This window comes from Phodopus roborovskii, unplaced genomic scaffold (assembly GCF_943737965.1).
Source record: "Phodopus roborovskii unplaced genomic scaffold, PHOROB, whole genome shotgun sequence".
In the NCBI taxonomy this organism is placed as follows: Eukaryota; Metazoa; Chordata; class Mammalia; order Rodentia; family Cricetidae; genus Phodopus; species Phodopus roborovskii.
In genome coordinates, this window is record NW_026126571.1 from 18,566,765 (window position 1) to 18,581,047 (window position 14,283).

At 45.2% G+C, this 14,283-nt stretch overlaps 1 protein-coding gene across 2 annotated transcripts in view; it reads left to right on the forward strand.

The window, feature by feature from the left end:
• The first annotated feature begins 1,152 nt into the window (after nucleotides 1–1,152).
• Nucleotides 1,153–14,283, forward strand: part of Pde1c (phosphodiesterase 1C) — a 370,394-nt gene continuing 357,263 nt past the window's right edge. For both annotated transcript variants that reach the window (XM_051202982.1, XM_051202984.1), the window contains exon 1: nucleotides 1,153–1,361. In XM_051202982.1, the coding sequence (XP_051058939.1) occupies nucleotides 1,277–1,361 (85 nt within the window). In that variant the 5' untranslated portion in view covers nucleotides 1,153–1,276. The remainder of the gene's footprint in view (nucleotides 1,362–14,283) is intronic.

A 14,283-nucleotide genomic window follows, 5' to 3' on the forward strand; every position in this document is an offset into this window, starting at 1 on the left:
GCATGACTTGGATGCACCCCTGGCTCTGGTGAAGAGATGGACAAATTCTGTGAAAAATGAGGTTTGCTGCACCCATTGTCTTTATAAGCAATTTATCTTGCCATTGAACTATTACAATGAGTGTGGCTCTAGGACCTCACTGACAGAACTTGCCATTCAATTCCCAGCTAGGATCCGAAGTAACAAACTGATTTCTTTAACAGTACAAGGTGAACCAAGAAAGAATGAATTTCTGAGGTATGATTAACCTGGGTTCAAGGAGTTTATTGGGTCCCCAGTCTACTTCCCTTTTGAAGTCAACTTGCTGGATTCTTAATGTTGGTGAGCACAGTTAATGGTCACATATTCCTGCTCAGCAAATGAGACATAGTTGTATGATAGCTTGGGTGTGGGAGAGGGTCCCTTGGTTGGACTCAGCTCTGGTCTTTGTGCATCTCCAGCATGCGTCCGGTAAACGTAATTGTTTTAGACATTTGGAAAACCCAGCGACATATGCTGTGGGGTCATAGAGAACCTTCTGAGTCCCAACTTTGCCCCTTTCTAACGCCTTCCTCTGTGCCCCAGTTCCCTCTTCTGTCACGAGAGCCTTAGCTATAGGATTCTTGAGATCTCCACCTCCACAAATCCTGGGAGTCCATCACACGTGACAAATTCAAATTTGAAGGGGGGGGGTGCAGTGGTTGAATATGAGTTATTTAAGTTAGGTTGTAAATTGCACGTCTTAGGGCTTTTGTGTAGAAATGCTCATCCACAGAAGAGTTGCTTTAGTCATTATCTTCTGACCTGGAACTGCTAAGAAGTACTATTATTGGGGCTGGGGCTAGTCCTGGGGACAGCCTTGGGAGGAAGTGGGCGTGGCAACCTCTCTACTTCCTTGTTTGGAGTAAACTTGAGCGTCTGAAGGCTGAGGTGTTGGCTTCTCCATCTCTTGTGTGCTTTGCGGGAGCTCTCTACTCTGCCAGAGAAAACATACCTACAAAAAGCACCACGTCAATCCCCGCTATTCCCTCGAGGTCCCCCAACCTCCCCCAGCCTCCAGAGAGCGAAGCGCTAAGGGGCGCGGCAGCCCGGGCCAGCCCACAGCCGTCGCAGCTGCAGCCGGTTGGAGATGGGGCAGTGGCGGGGGCGCAGGGGCTCCAGTAGGAGCCTTCGTTGTTAGCTCCCAGGTCTAGGTGCCTGCAGCCGGCGCGAGCAGTTCATAGCCAGCGCCGGTCTGCGGTGACAGCGCAGTGGAGGCTGGGCACAGGCTCAAGCTGGGACCCCGGAGGCACGAGCCATGACGGACGCCAGCCACAAGAAGGAGGGCTTCAAGAAATGTAGGAGCGCCACTTTCAGCATCGATGGGTACAGCTTCACCATCGGTGAGAACTTTGCACCCGGGCCGTTCTTGGCATCCTCACACACCCTCCGGTGGTGGCGGTGGCCAGTTCTAAGCGCGGAGGGGGTGGGCATGGGAATCTGGGTCGGAGGGTGCTGGCTGGAGGGAGCCCTGGGGAATGGTGACCTGCTGGGGGAAGCTCAGATCCCAGGCTGCCCCGTGCTTACTCCATCACTCCAGCTGGCATCCCGCTGGAGTCGGTTTTCAATTACAAATCTCTGAATGGCTCATTCCATGCTGAGATTTGGGTAACAAGGTAGAAGAGGATGGATAGAGATGGATGGAGACAGAGGTGGAGATGAGAATGAGGAGGAAGAGGAGTTAAAAAGGCTAGCAGACACAGGGACAAAAAGTAACAGTTGTCTAGGCATATGCCACCAAGTCAGAAGTTCAGGGATGGAGATATGAGGACAAAAGACAGAGAGGAGAGAAGGAGACAGCTCTAGAGAGACATATAGCACGGTCCTTCAGAGTCCTGGGCTTTCAGAGGCTGGTTGCAGGCAGGCAGGGAGGGACGATGTGTATCCTGATTGGAATGTTTCAGAAAATAACTGGGGTGTGTTGGGAACTACCAGTGATTTCTATTTTCCCCCCTGCTCCAACTGTTCACCAAGAGGGAAGAGACAGAAGGGGCTGAGAGTTTCCTCCAGTTGCTACCACAGAATCCACTAGTTGGAGGCCAGCATTGGAAGAGGTCTGGTCTCCACAGTTTTACTATGAGTTTATACTGTTTTGAAACAACTTTTCAAGGCCTGACATCTTTACCCTCTTGGGAGATGGAGATAGCTATGGAGCCGCTTCCTTTTGGAATGTTAGCTTTGGCTAAGCAGCAGGCCCGAGGCGGGTATCCAGATGCTCTTCTCAGTTCTTATTTAAGCAAGCACTTAAATGACCATGGCTGTCAATCTGATCTTACCCCCACTACATCTTTGAGAATGAGGGTATATGCTTTTTTGCTTTTGGCTCCACCTGCCTGGAGACATAGCAGGGAAGTGCCGGAGCCAGGAAGAGGCCAGTGATGAGGAGCCTGTCTCTGGGTCATTTGTGCTCCCAATGACGTGCTCCAGAGTTTGTGGAACAGAATGCACATTTGTCATTTGCTAGATACGCCATAGCGCACCTGTCACACTTTCTTCAGGTTGTTCCAGCAGCCAGGATTGCTGCTTCCCCCCAGGGTGCAGGGAGAAAGCATGCCTATCTCCCAGGAAGCTTGCTGCCCTTGCTGCCTCCTCCACTCTCCACCTGCATGGAGAGACACTCCCACCACAGACCCAGGGGTTCACCTCTAGAGCTGGCCCGCCTAGAACCAGCTGGTGGGAGCCTGTGGGTAGTTCTCCCTGTTCTCTAAACCCGAGACTGCTCAGTTTGCTTTTCACTCTCTAGAGGCAATGATCTGTGCTCAGGGAAGATTCTAAGAAATCAGTTACAAGTTTCCAGGGTCAAAATTGTCTCATTGAAAGGTCATGTAAATTTTCACTTTTCTTGACTCCAGTAGGAAAACCTACAAAAGTAAGTTTTACATTTGACCTGGTAGTTCCCATCAGACCTTATCCCCTAAACAGCAGTGTCTCACTAAGGTCACTTAGTGTGATCCTCCTCAGTCTACACGCTTTCCTTCCCCTTAGGGAAGATGGTAGCAGAGACCTATAGTCTGCTGGTCAGAAGGTGCCCCAAGTGAACTAGCCTACGTGAGATGAGGGCTACAAACTTGGTTCACATTGCTGGGCTTCCTGCCCTTCTCATCTGTCAATCCCCCTGTCAACAAATGCTTATTGAATTTTACTGTATTAAATGATATGATTTAGCACATTGTCTGGCCCATGACAAAAATTCAATAAGCAGGAATTACTGCACTTATTCAAGATATTAAGCTGATATATGAGTAGTTCATGAAGACGTACAGAGAGACTTTGGACCAATATTCAGGGATTTTTACACTCAGAGTTATATGCTGTGTCCACAAAACATTTTATAAAGTAAAAATTAGCAAGTATAATTAGCAAGTATGATAAAAAACATTTTAGAATTTTAGGCCAACATACATACACGTTAGAAATGCAGATATTCAAAAAATGAAAAAAAAAAAAAAAAGAAATTCACCTATTAGATCATTCACTGCAAAGTGTTAACATTCCTTGTTCATACTTTACAATACTTTTTTTTTTGTTTTTACACAGACACATTTTGAACACAGTGTTTGGAAATCTCATATTTAATAATATCTTATTGGGTTTGCTTCCTGTTGTATGAGACCATTTCTTTAACTACTCTCCTATTGTGGGCTACTTAAGCTCTTACTTGTCTTCATTATAGGCAATGATAAAAACAAAGCCCTTGAGGACATCTAGGGATACTTCCCCTTATTATAATTATAAGGAGATCTATTTAAACATGAGTGTTTTCAATGTGATAGTTACACAATATGAAAAACTGAAGGAATAAAGAAATAATCTTATCTACTTGGTGAGCATTAACGATAACGAATCCACTTTAGTTTACGAGTTCTTTTTATGGCTAAGCTTCTGGAAGTGCAATTGCTTGGTTCAAAAGTATGTCCATTTTTAGGGATTTTAAAGTGTTTTGCTCAACCACTGTCTGGAAAGAGTTACTACTGATGTTCCCACTATTAGACCATTAAAGTCTTTACATGCTGCCATGAATGCTGGACGCCACAGCTTAAAAAGGATTCTAGTCTGAGAGGTGGAATATGCCACCTCAATTCAACAAGTTTTACTATTTTGTAAAACTGCTTTCTCATTTTCCCTGATTGTTTTACCTCAGGGAAGTCATTACTTACTAATTTAAAAACCTATTAATCTATGTAGTATATATTAGTTATACACATACTATTATGTTAATTACTTTGATATGTCATATGTTAATCATATAGCAACTATATGATTGACATGAGCTAATATACATTATATTCACTCATACATTATATATATGTGTGTGTGTGTATATTATGTAAGTGTGTGTTGTGAGATATGTTTGAAAGCTTTTCAAGTACATTTTGGCATTTATGTTACATGTAGTTTTTCCCAAGCAAGACCCTTTTCCTTGCATCATCAGTATATGTCAGTCAGGATCTATGCTAAAATGCTTCAGCAGGATGGACCAGGGCACTCCCACCCTGTACCACATAGCAGAGAATCCCCAGGATGTCTTGTCTTCAGATCACTCATTCTCTTGGGCACCTGACCTTCTGTCACAGGAACCACCTCTTCCTCTAGTCTATTAACTTGTAAAAAGTTTGGATCAGAAGATTGTGCTAAAGGAATTTAAATGGTCCTGAAGAGTCAAGAGATTCTTCTGGGAGAGCCTAGGGGAATAAGGGAATTTTGGGGTCATGGTAGATGAGAGACACAGGCACCCCTGTAACAATGTTCTGAACACACCCCTCACTCCCAGAAGATCCCTGTCCTTTCTTTGGGGGAGGTACCCTTCCCTCCTGGTTCTCACTGTGCCTATGCCTCTCTCAGGAGAGGAATATCCCAGGGAAATCTGGACAGACATAGCATTTTAGAATTGGAACTGCCTGGGGAACGGATAGTGTCCTGGCTACGTTTTTGTCAACTTGAAACAAGCTAGTCATCGGAGAAGAGAGAACCACTGTTGGCCAATCTGTAAGAGACATTTTCTTGATTAATTATTGATATGGGAAGTCCAGTCTCATAGGGGTAGTGTCACCCCTGGGCAGGTGGTCCTGAGTGGTATAAAGCAAGCTGAGTCACAGGAAACAAGCCAGTAATCAATGTTCCTCCATGGCATCAGCTTCAGGTTCTGCCTCTAGTTCCTGCCCTGTTTGCATTTGTGCCCTGATAGTCTAGTGATGGACTGTTACTTGGAGGTATACGATGAAACACCCCGTTCCCTAGTTGTCTTGGTTATGATGTTTTATCGCAGAAATAGAAACCATAATTAAGATAGTGAAGAGAGGCCAGGAGAGTTGAATACTCTGTGGTAAAGGACAGCCTGAGAAGTAGGGGCTGGTCCAAGCTAGGTTTGGATTCCTAGAGTCCTTGAGCTACCCTATACTCAGGTTGCAGATGCTCTTGGGAACTGATGTCGGAGTTGACTGAAAATGGGCTCTGTGTAGACAGAGTAGCTGTGGGGTGTGGTCAAGGCTCTAGGCTGTACTTTACTTGACATACTCCATCACTTTTCACAGCATCTCTGAAAGGTGATAGCTCATATGGTCACAGTTTTGAAAAGAAATTTTGAAGTGAGGTGATTTTCTAGAAGTCACGTAGGAAGGAAATGACAAGGTTGAGATGAAACCACTCATGCTCTGCCTTTCCCACCAGACTTACTGTACGCATCTTGCTGCCTCTCACGGTGCAGGTGATTTCTGTTTGGTCTTGAAGGCTAGCCTACCATTTTAATGAAGAGAGATCCGGGGGGTTGTTAGGTCTGCTGAATCAACTCAGATTCCAGTAAAACCGGAAAGAGCAGGGGCTTAGGTAGTATAACCCTGTACTCTCTAGAAGATCATGTGAAAGAATATGACTTGTTAGCCTGCTTGCCATTTGGTTTCTAGCCTGGTTCCTTTTTCCTAGGTTCTCAGGGGTAAATGACTTTGTGTTCTCTGGTATGATTTTTCTCAGGTCATGGGAGTGTGTGGTCGAGAGGGTCTAGACAAGTCAACAGTGGCCTATGTAGAAAGCCCTACCAATCTGCCTTCTACCTGTAGGACACAGCTGGGCCCGTTAACTGAAGGCTGTGTGCCAAAGCCCATGTGTGGTTGGCTCTCGTGCGGCTTGTGAATATGAATATGAAATGAATGGGATCGTGTGTGGGGTGGAGCAGAATCTTGTTATCTGGACTGATATTTCTTGTCTCCTGGAGTCTGACAGTCTCTTGGGGTTGGTGCTCAGGGAGTTTGTAGACCCTTTCTCTTTCCTGCAGTGCAAACAGATCCTTCTTCCTGTGAAAGAGCTTGGGTCTTGCTTTCTTGTTAAAGAAACCAGCGTGGTCCACTCAATTCCTTTTGATAATTTTTCAGATGAGAGGGTGGGAGTTTCTCCTCCCATTCTCAGAAGGAACCAGTTGAAGTGTAAATAGGAGGGGTGATGTTGGAGGATATGTAGCAAAGAAGCTTCCACCAAAGATGGTGGTATGGAAATTATAGGTGTGTACTGATATGTGGTTGAAAGAGGGATGCTTCCCATAGCAACTGCTGCTGGGCCCCTAGCCCTTGATTTCATTCTTGCATTGTTCTTCAGGAAGAAAAGCAAGGAGTCCTTACATAGCAATCTGAGGCCCAAGAGGCAGGGCATGAGAGACCCTGTCCCACCTTCAGATTGGGGAGGGGACTGGAGGCCAGAGCTGAGGGGGAGAGGTCTACTGGTAGATTCCCCGCCCACGAGGGAAAAAGGGCAGCAGGATATTAGGGTGACTTGGTTGCCAACACTGGGAGTGGGGTTCTCACTCCTGCTCAGATGGAGAGGATTCTCAGCCTCGTGTGGTACATGTGGTTCAGACTGAGCTCTGTGCTCTCTCTCTGCCTTGTCTACTTTCTAACTGCCTGTCTGCCTGCCTGTCTAGTCCATCCTAGGGCCTTTGGGCTGGCCTTGTAAGCATGGCTGAGGGAAAGGCCCCAGGGAAGACAGAAACTAAAATACGGAATCATCTCTTGTCTATGGGGTACACATGCTAAGAGCTGCCGGGGAAGGTGGCTACTCCCAGATCCTATGTATACATTACTTTTTCTTTAAAAATTCTTTTATTTTTAAATAAACTTCCTCCTTTCCTGTCCTTCCTCCAAATCCTCTCATATACTTCTCTATGTTCCTTTTCAAATTCATGGCCTCCTTTTTTTCATTAATTGTTGTTGTTGGTGGTGATGGTGGTGGTAGTGGTGTGTGTATGGACATATGTATTCTGAAATACATAACTACAGCATGCTCAGTCTGTGTAATGGTATTTGTATGTATGCTTTCAGGGCTGACCATTTGGTACTGGGCAACCAATTGGTGCTCTCATTTTGAGGGAAGATGGTTTCTCCTGTTCTCAGCATTCTTTAGTTGCCTGTAGCTTTTTGTGTGCGTGGGATTGGGACCTCCTGAGCTTTGTCCCATCCGTTTTAGCATGTCTGCTGGTGTCCTCCTTGATCAGCTCATGTTTAGGCTGTCACACTGGTGGGACATTATGGGTGTAGTTTCTGACACCGTCAGGAGAAAGCATGGCTCTTTCAATCTTTACATCCTCTCCCCCCCCCCACAACCATCCCCTACTCTTAGGTGCAGGGATTGTGTAATAGATTTATCAGTTGGATGTGGACTCTACACCTCTGCATTTTTATTAGTTGTGCTTTCTGCAATAGTCTCTGTCTACTGCAAGAAAGAAGCTTTTGAGTTTTTCCTTAGCATTTTTTTTCTCTTTTGAGAATTTCCTCTGAGTGGGTCCCCTTTCCCGCTTTTAGTTCCTTATATATTCTGGTTAATAATCCTCTGTCAGATGCATAGCTGGCAAAGCTTCTGTGGACTTCCTTTTCATCATATTGGGGTTGATGGCTTTTGCTACACTGTTATCATGTGAGGTCTGCCTGTTTTCTTCTAGAAGTTTCAGTGTTTCATGTTTAAGTCTTTGATCCATTTGGAGTCAGTCTTTGGCAAGGTGATAGGTACGGGTTTAAATACATTCTTCAACATGTGGGCATCTGATTTTCCAGAACCATTTTTTAAAGATGCTGCCTTTCGGCATTTTTGTCAGACCCGAATGGCTGAAGTTACATGTAACATGTTGGGCATTCAGTTTTGTTCTAGTGGTCGACATGCCTGTTTTTGTGCTTGCACTGTATCTTATTGCCGTGGCTCTATGGAATACCTGAGAAAGCGGAATGGTTCTTTTGCTCAGCATTGATTTGGTTATCTTGAGCCTTTTGTGCTTTCAAATAAATTTTAGGTTGTTAATTTTTTTCTACTACTATGAAGAATGAGACAAGTATTTTGACTGGTATTGTACTGAATCTATAAACAATTTTTGGTAGGATGGTCATTTTCACAATATTAATTCTACCAATCCATGTCTTTCAATTTTCTGGTGTGTCTATCTCTTTCTTTTCTGGTGTTTTATCTCTATCTCAGAGGTTTGATGTTTTCACTGTAGAGGTCATTTGCTTCCTTGGTTAGGTTTTTTCCCTAGATATTTCCTTTTTCATTTTGACCATTGTGAATGGAATTGTGTTCCATTCTTCTCTTTGTGTTTGTTGTTGGTGTATAGAAAAGCTCCTTTTTTTTCCCCAACTTGGTTTTGTATCCTGGTACATTGCTGAATTTATTTATTGTTTTCTGGCAGTTTTTTTTTTTAGCGGGGGGGGGGTGTAGGGAGTGGAGGAAGATCTCTAATGTATAGTGTCATATCATCTGCAAATAGGGATAGTTTGATTCCTTCTTTCCCTATCTATATCCCTTTAGTTTCCTTCTCATTCCTTATTGCTCCAGTTAGTGCTATGAGCACAATATTGAAAAGGAGTGTGGAAATTAGACATCCCTGTCTCATTCCTGAAGCCAGTAGAATAACTTCAAGCCTTTCTCCAGTTAGGATGATGTTAGCTGTGGGTTTAACCATATCTATATCTATGTCTATGTCTATGTCTATGTCTATATCTATATCTATCTCCCCATTTGACAGAGGGGGAAACTGAGGCTCAGAAAGGTGAAGGGTTTGGAGCTTTACTTCTTAGCAGAGGATTTTGGCTTCTCTGAGACTCCTGACCAGGCAGAAGCCAGCCTGTCCCCCCTTTCACCCCCCTCTCTCTCTGCTTTTCACACAGAGGTGATTCTATGAGAAAGGGTTCCATTTTCTGATGGCCAAGGGTGATTCTTAACTCATGAGCCATCTCTCCAGTCTCACAAAAACAGATTTTTTCAGTTAAATAAAATATCTTAATTTCTAAGTTCCAGTCAAGTAAGAAGAACAGCTCTAGAGATCTGCTATTCAGTATTGTACAGATAGTAGCTCAACATGTTTTTCCAGTGTGTAGTATTGAACCTAGGGCCCTGTACAAGCCAGATGGATGGTACCGAGCCATATCCTCAGCCCGCAGTTGTTTCTTATTCATAACAGGAATGAAAAGAACCAGCTCTGAGTCCTGCTTGATCAGATTCTCATATAAACTGTTCTTGAAAAGTTGCCTGGGTTATTGATAGTGGTATTTTCCTCCGAAGGCCTTCATCTTGCTGCCCATGGGTATTGATGTTCTCCCCCGATCTCCATATGCTGGATCCCTGGAGGGCTTCTAAGAATGCCTGTCACTTTTGCATCTTTGAAGATTTGTCACTTGGCATAGTTTTGCAAAGGGAGACCCTAATTGCCAGACCAGCAGCGGTGAGCTCACCTATGCTGGGAGGCCAGGCAGGGCAGGGAATGACTTTAAAAACCTCAGCTCTAGAGAGGTAGCACTGGCACTTTGTTCTTGTGGCCTCGGGCCTCTCATTAGTAATGGGGATAATGGACACATCTCTGTTCAGTCATTGGGAGGTTACCATGGGTCAGCAATGAGGGAACCTAGCACGGTCCCACTATCTGGTGATGGGAGGCTTTCGGTGCCAATGATGGACAAACCCTGAAACTGGGAAGCCAGCAAGACTCCCAGACACACATGTGTCCCCTTCCCCCATAGTGCTCCCCGCAGCTGTCTCCCAAGCCCCAAGCCAGCCACTTATGTCAAGTGCTGGGAAGGCTGTAAGGGAGACTTCCACCTAGGCCAGGGGTCTGGAGGCCTGGCTCTCCTCAGCCAAACGATTCCAGCTGGTTCTGGGTAAGTGGTGCCAGCTACTTTGGGGAGAGCTCCTTGGCACTTCCCGAGCTGTTGGCAGGTGGGCTCTGGATTGTAGCCAGTGCTTGGCCGGAGAACCAGCCCTTCCCCGAGGAGCCCAGGTGGCTTGGAGGCAGAACGGCTGGGAGATAGTTCTCACTTGGTGGAGGGCAGTCGCTGTTGGACAAAGGCCCAAACCACTCTAGGCTCTGTCCATGAGAATCAGGCCACACATCATGCTGCTGCTGCTGAGGTCGTTTGAGAGCAAATTATGTTGAGTCTCTGACTCCTGCTTTTGTCTCTCCAACTGGCAAAGCTTCCTCTACTTGATACACTGCGGAGTGACTTGATAAGAATTCCAGAGACGCTATTCAAGAGACAGGGGATCACCTGTTCTGGACCAGTGATCACAGCCCAGGAGAGGGCTGTTTAGAGGTAGTCAGATTCAGTTCCCCAAGCTGAAAGCAGACAGCTGGAGGGGTGACCTGCCCAAGGTCAAACTAGTGAGTGGGGGCTCAGTACAGCTCAGCTCCTCCTTACCATCTTAAATTCTGGGTTGGAACACTACATGGGGCCTGCTGAGCGGTGTGTTCTGTTATTCACATATTTTGGCTATTAGAGATCATTTGAGAAATTATTGGGGCATATATGATGGGAAAACTATTCCACACTTTTAGACTATCTCGAAGTTGGATTGCTCAGCTCTAATGATAGTCACATTTTTCTTTTGTTTGTTTTTAAACTTCTGAAACTTGCTTCCCAACCTTGTCAAGGAGGAATAATGCTGTCTACATATGCCCTGACATACCCCTGCAAGGAGACCCTACATGGTCTGACATACCCCTGCAAGGAGACCCTACATGCTCTGACATACCCCTGCAAGGAGACCCTACATGCTCTGACATACCCAGCAAGGAGACCCTACATGCTCTGACATACCCCTGCAAGGAGACCCTACATGCTCTGACATACCCCTGCAAGGAGACCCTATGTGCTCTGCCATACCCAGCAAGGAGACCCTATGTGCTCTGCCATACCCAGCAAGGACACCACTGTGTTTACTCTCCTCCCCCTCTTCCCTCCTTAGTTCATTCCAAATCTGGAAGAATTTCTGTCATCAGTGAGCTGAGCATGAGGCACCCCAGCCCTTTGAGTCTTTTTATCTCTGTGTGGCCCCTCGAAGAAAGCTAGCATTGTCTTACTTCCACTTTGGACCCAAATAGCCTACATTAAACTAGGGTTAGGCAGTGGTGGGAGAGGGAATGGATTTCTATTTAAAGTCATTAGCTTAGAATCTCCCAGAGAGTCCTACTGTGTCTAATGACTCTCAATTCACAAATAGTTGGAAGCTACTTTAGTGTGAAAGTTTTGATCAAGCTGGTCAGTATTGAAGGGGACTCCAGTGTCCCGTGGGAGACAGGGCTTGCAGTGTTCTGAGCTGAGTCTGCGGGGCCCCAGAGGAACCCAAGTTTCTATCACAGGGCATTTTCTTCCATTCTCATTTAGGTCATTCATAAGGCCAACTGTTTGAGACCTTGAAAAGTTTAAAAGATGTGTAAGACCGTAAGCCTAGACTTAGTGATGATTGTGAGAAGTCTGTTTTGGAGTACAGTTGTTATGCAAGTTTCCATCCCATCAGGCCCTGCTAAATTACATCTTACATGTGCATATATACTGGCTGGGTAAGGAAATCTGTGTCATTGTTGCCTCTTGAAATAGGTGGGCACCCAGTCATCCCCAGGAAGAAGGCGCTTGGTGGGGGGATAGCCAAACAGATCTTGTTCTCACAGTTCTGAACTTAGGCTATTTAAACCAGAGACCTTGAAGCTACCCTAACTCCCCCCCTCCCCCCATATCTTTGCCTCCACCTCATCTAGTTGTACTAGAGTACTGTAGGTTTTCTGAGCTGCCAGTCTCAAAACCTCTAATGGCACTCCTCATTCCAGAGGGATCAAATCTACCCTCCCAGGTCGAGTTTGCCAGCTTTCCATGGTCCTTGCTTGTGTCTAGGCCCATACATTATAGTGCCCTTCCCTGGCCATGGTTTGTAATTACTCTGGAGCCAGTCTTTATGGATTTCCTACTTCATACCAGCTATCTTGGTAGGAGCCAGGGTAATAAAAAGGACTAATTCTGACTTGGCATTTACTGTCCAGTGTGGTCCAACATGGCCACTTGTGTACTGTTGCATGATGGAGAGGTCTGGGTGCTATGTGGGCTCTAGCAGTGTGTGATGAACACACTTGTGGTCCTCAGTGGACTTAAGAGCCAATGCAGAGGCCCTGGGGCTGGAGGGTTGGATGATATGTTGGTGCAGAGACAGTGGGGTCAGGAAGAGGTTGGAGAGGTGCACGGAGGTCTAATTAAAGGCCTCGTTGGTAAATATTTATTTTTCCAAGAGCAATGAAAGTCAATGAACCATTTTAAGGGGAAGCGATAAGACCAGAGTTGTGTTTATAAACATGTACTTTCCCCATGCTCCATGGAGAATCAGTGGGTGTTTGTTGAACAGTCTTGCTATCACATAACAGCCAGCTCTTCCCACATGTTTAGCCTTCCCCCTTCATATCTGGGCTTTCCTGTGTCCTTCTGAACATTAATTCCCTCTTTGGAACAATGCTGAAATCCTATAGGCTCCTAGTTCAGTAAGTAGTACATTTTCCTAACTACTTAATTCATAACAAAATAAAGATACTATATTCATTTTGTTTGCTTTAAAAGTGATCCATATTAGTGTTAGTAGATCAGGAAAAAAACTCTCATTATCCAGAGATGAGCTTTGCTAATATCTTATCCTAGGTTTCCATGACCACAGGTCTGATCCAATGGGCACAGTTATGTCCAGTTTGTGGCTATTATATACAATATTATGAACAGTGTTGTACAAGACTTTGGACATCTGTGTCTAGTTTCTTGGGTGTATCTATAGAAGTAGAGTTGCTGGGTTTTGCAATAAATTCACATGTAATTTTGGGGAGCTGTCTAAGTGACGACATGATTTTGCAATACTATTAGCAATAGCAGAGAGTTCTTGAACCCAGTTTTGTAGAGCTAGGAATCAGCTACATCTCAAGTACTTCCAGGAATATGGCTTTGGAGTAGCAGCCGTTAGCTCCATGTTACAGTTGGACAAAGGGGGGCAGGCACCTCTCTTTCAGGAAGATCTTGGAGGTGACTTTGATTGCTGAGCTAAGGAGGGTGGCGATAGGGTGGGCAAGGAGAAATTTGGGGAACAGTCTGGCCTGCGCAGGGATATACCATGAACAGTATGTTAGCATCATAATAGCAGTATATAGAAGACACACACGGGAGGGCATGGAGAGAGGGAAAGGAAGAGAGAATGTGTCAGAAACAGAATGCATATATGAAACTTAAATATTTAGTTCTAGCTGGGTTTGGTGTTGCACTTAATCCCAGTACTCCTGAGGCAGAGGCAGGCAGATCTCTATGAGTTCAAGGCCAGTCTGGTCTGCAAAGTGAGTTCCAGGACAGCCAGGACTGTTAGCACAGAGAAACTGTCTTAAACAAACAAACAAACAAACAAACACATAAAAAATTAGTTCTACAAGTGTTTTGAGTTTCATATGTGTTTGGATCATATTACCCTGCTTCTTCAGCTCTTCCTAGATGTGTTCTTCTTCCATACTCATGGAATTTATGTCCTTTTTTATTTTGAAAACCCTTCAAGTCCAATTTATGCTGCTCAAATATTCTTGGATGTGTGCCTTCTGCCTGCAACATGCTTAGTTCTGCACCCCTAGAGGACGCTGTCTCTCCCTATCCTGGCACTTAATATCCTGTTTGCTCCACTGCCAGTGAGATTGTGTGCCCAAGTCCCTTCTCCATGCTGCAATTTGGTCTATCTTAGACTTGCACAGGTTGTCACATGCGATCACATGTGAAGCTGCCCTCCCTTGTCCGGATGTTTCCTTGTAGTTGTTTACAGCCTTTGGCCCATTCTCTTTCTGCCCCCTCTTCTGTAGTGATCCCTAAGCCTTGCAAGGGGGTTGTGGTATACATGTTTCCTTTATGGATGAGCACCATATGGTCTCTTAACCTCTGCACTTCGGCCAGTCTTGGGTATCTGTGTTAATCACAGCCCATTGCAAATAGATGAGTGTTGAGAAATGCATTGGTTTATGGG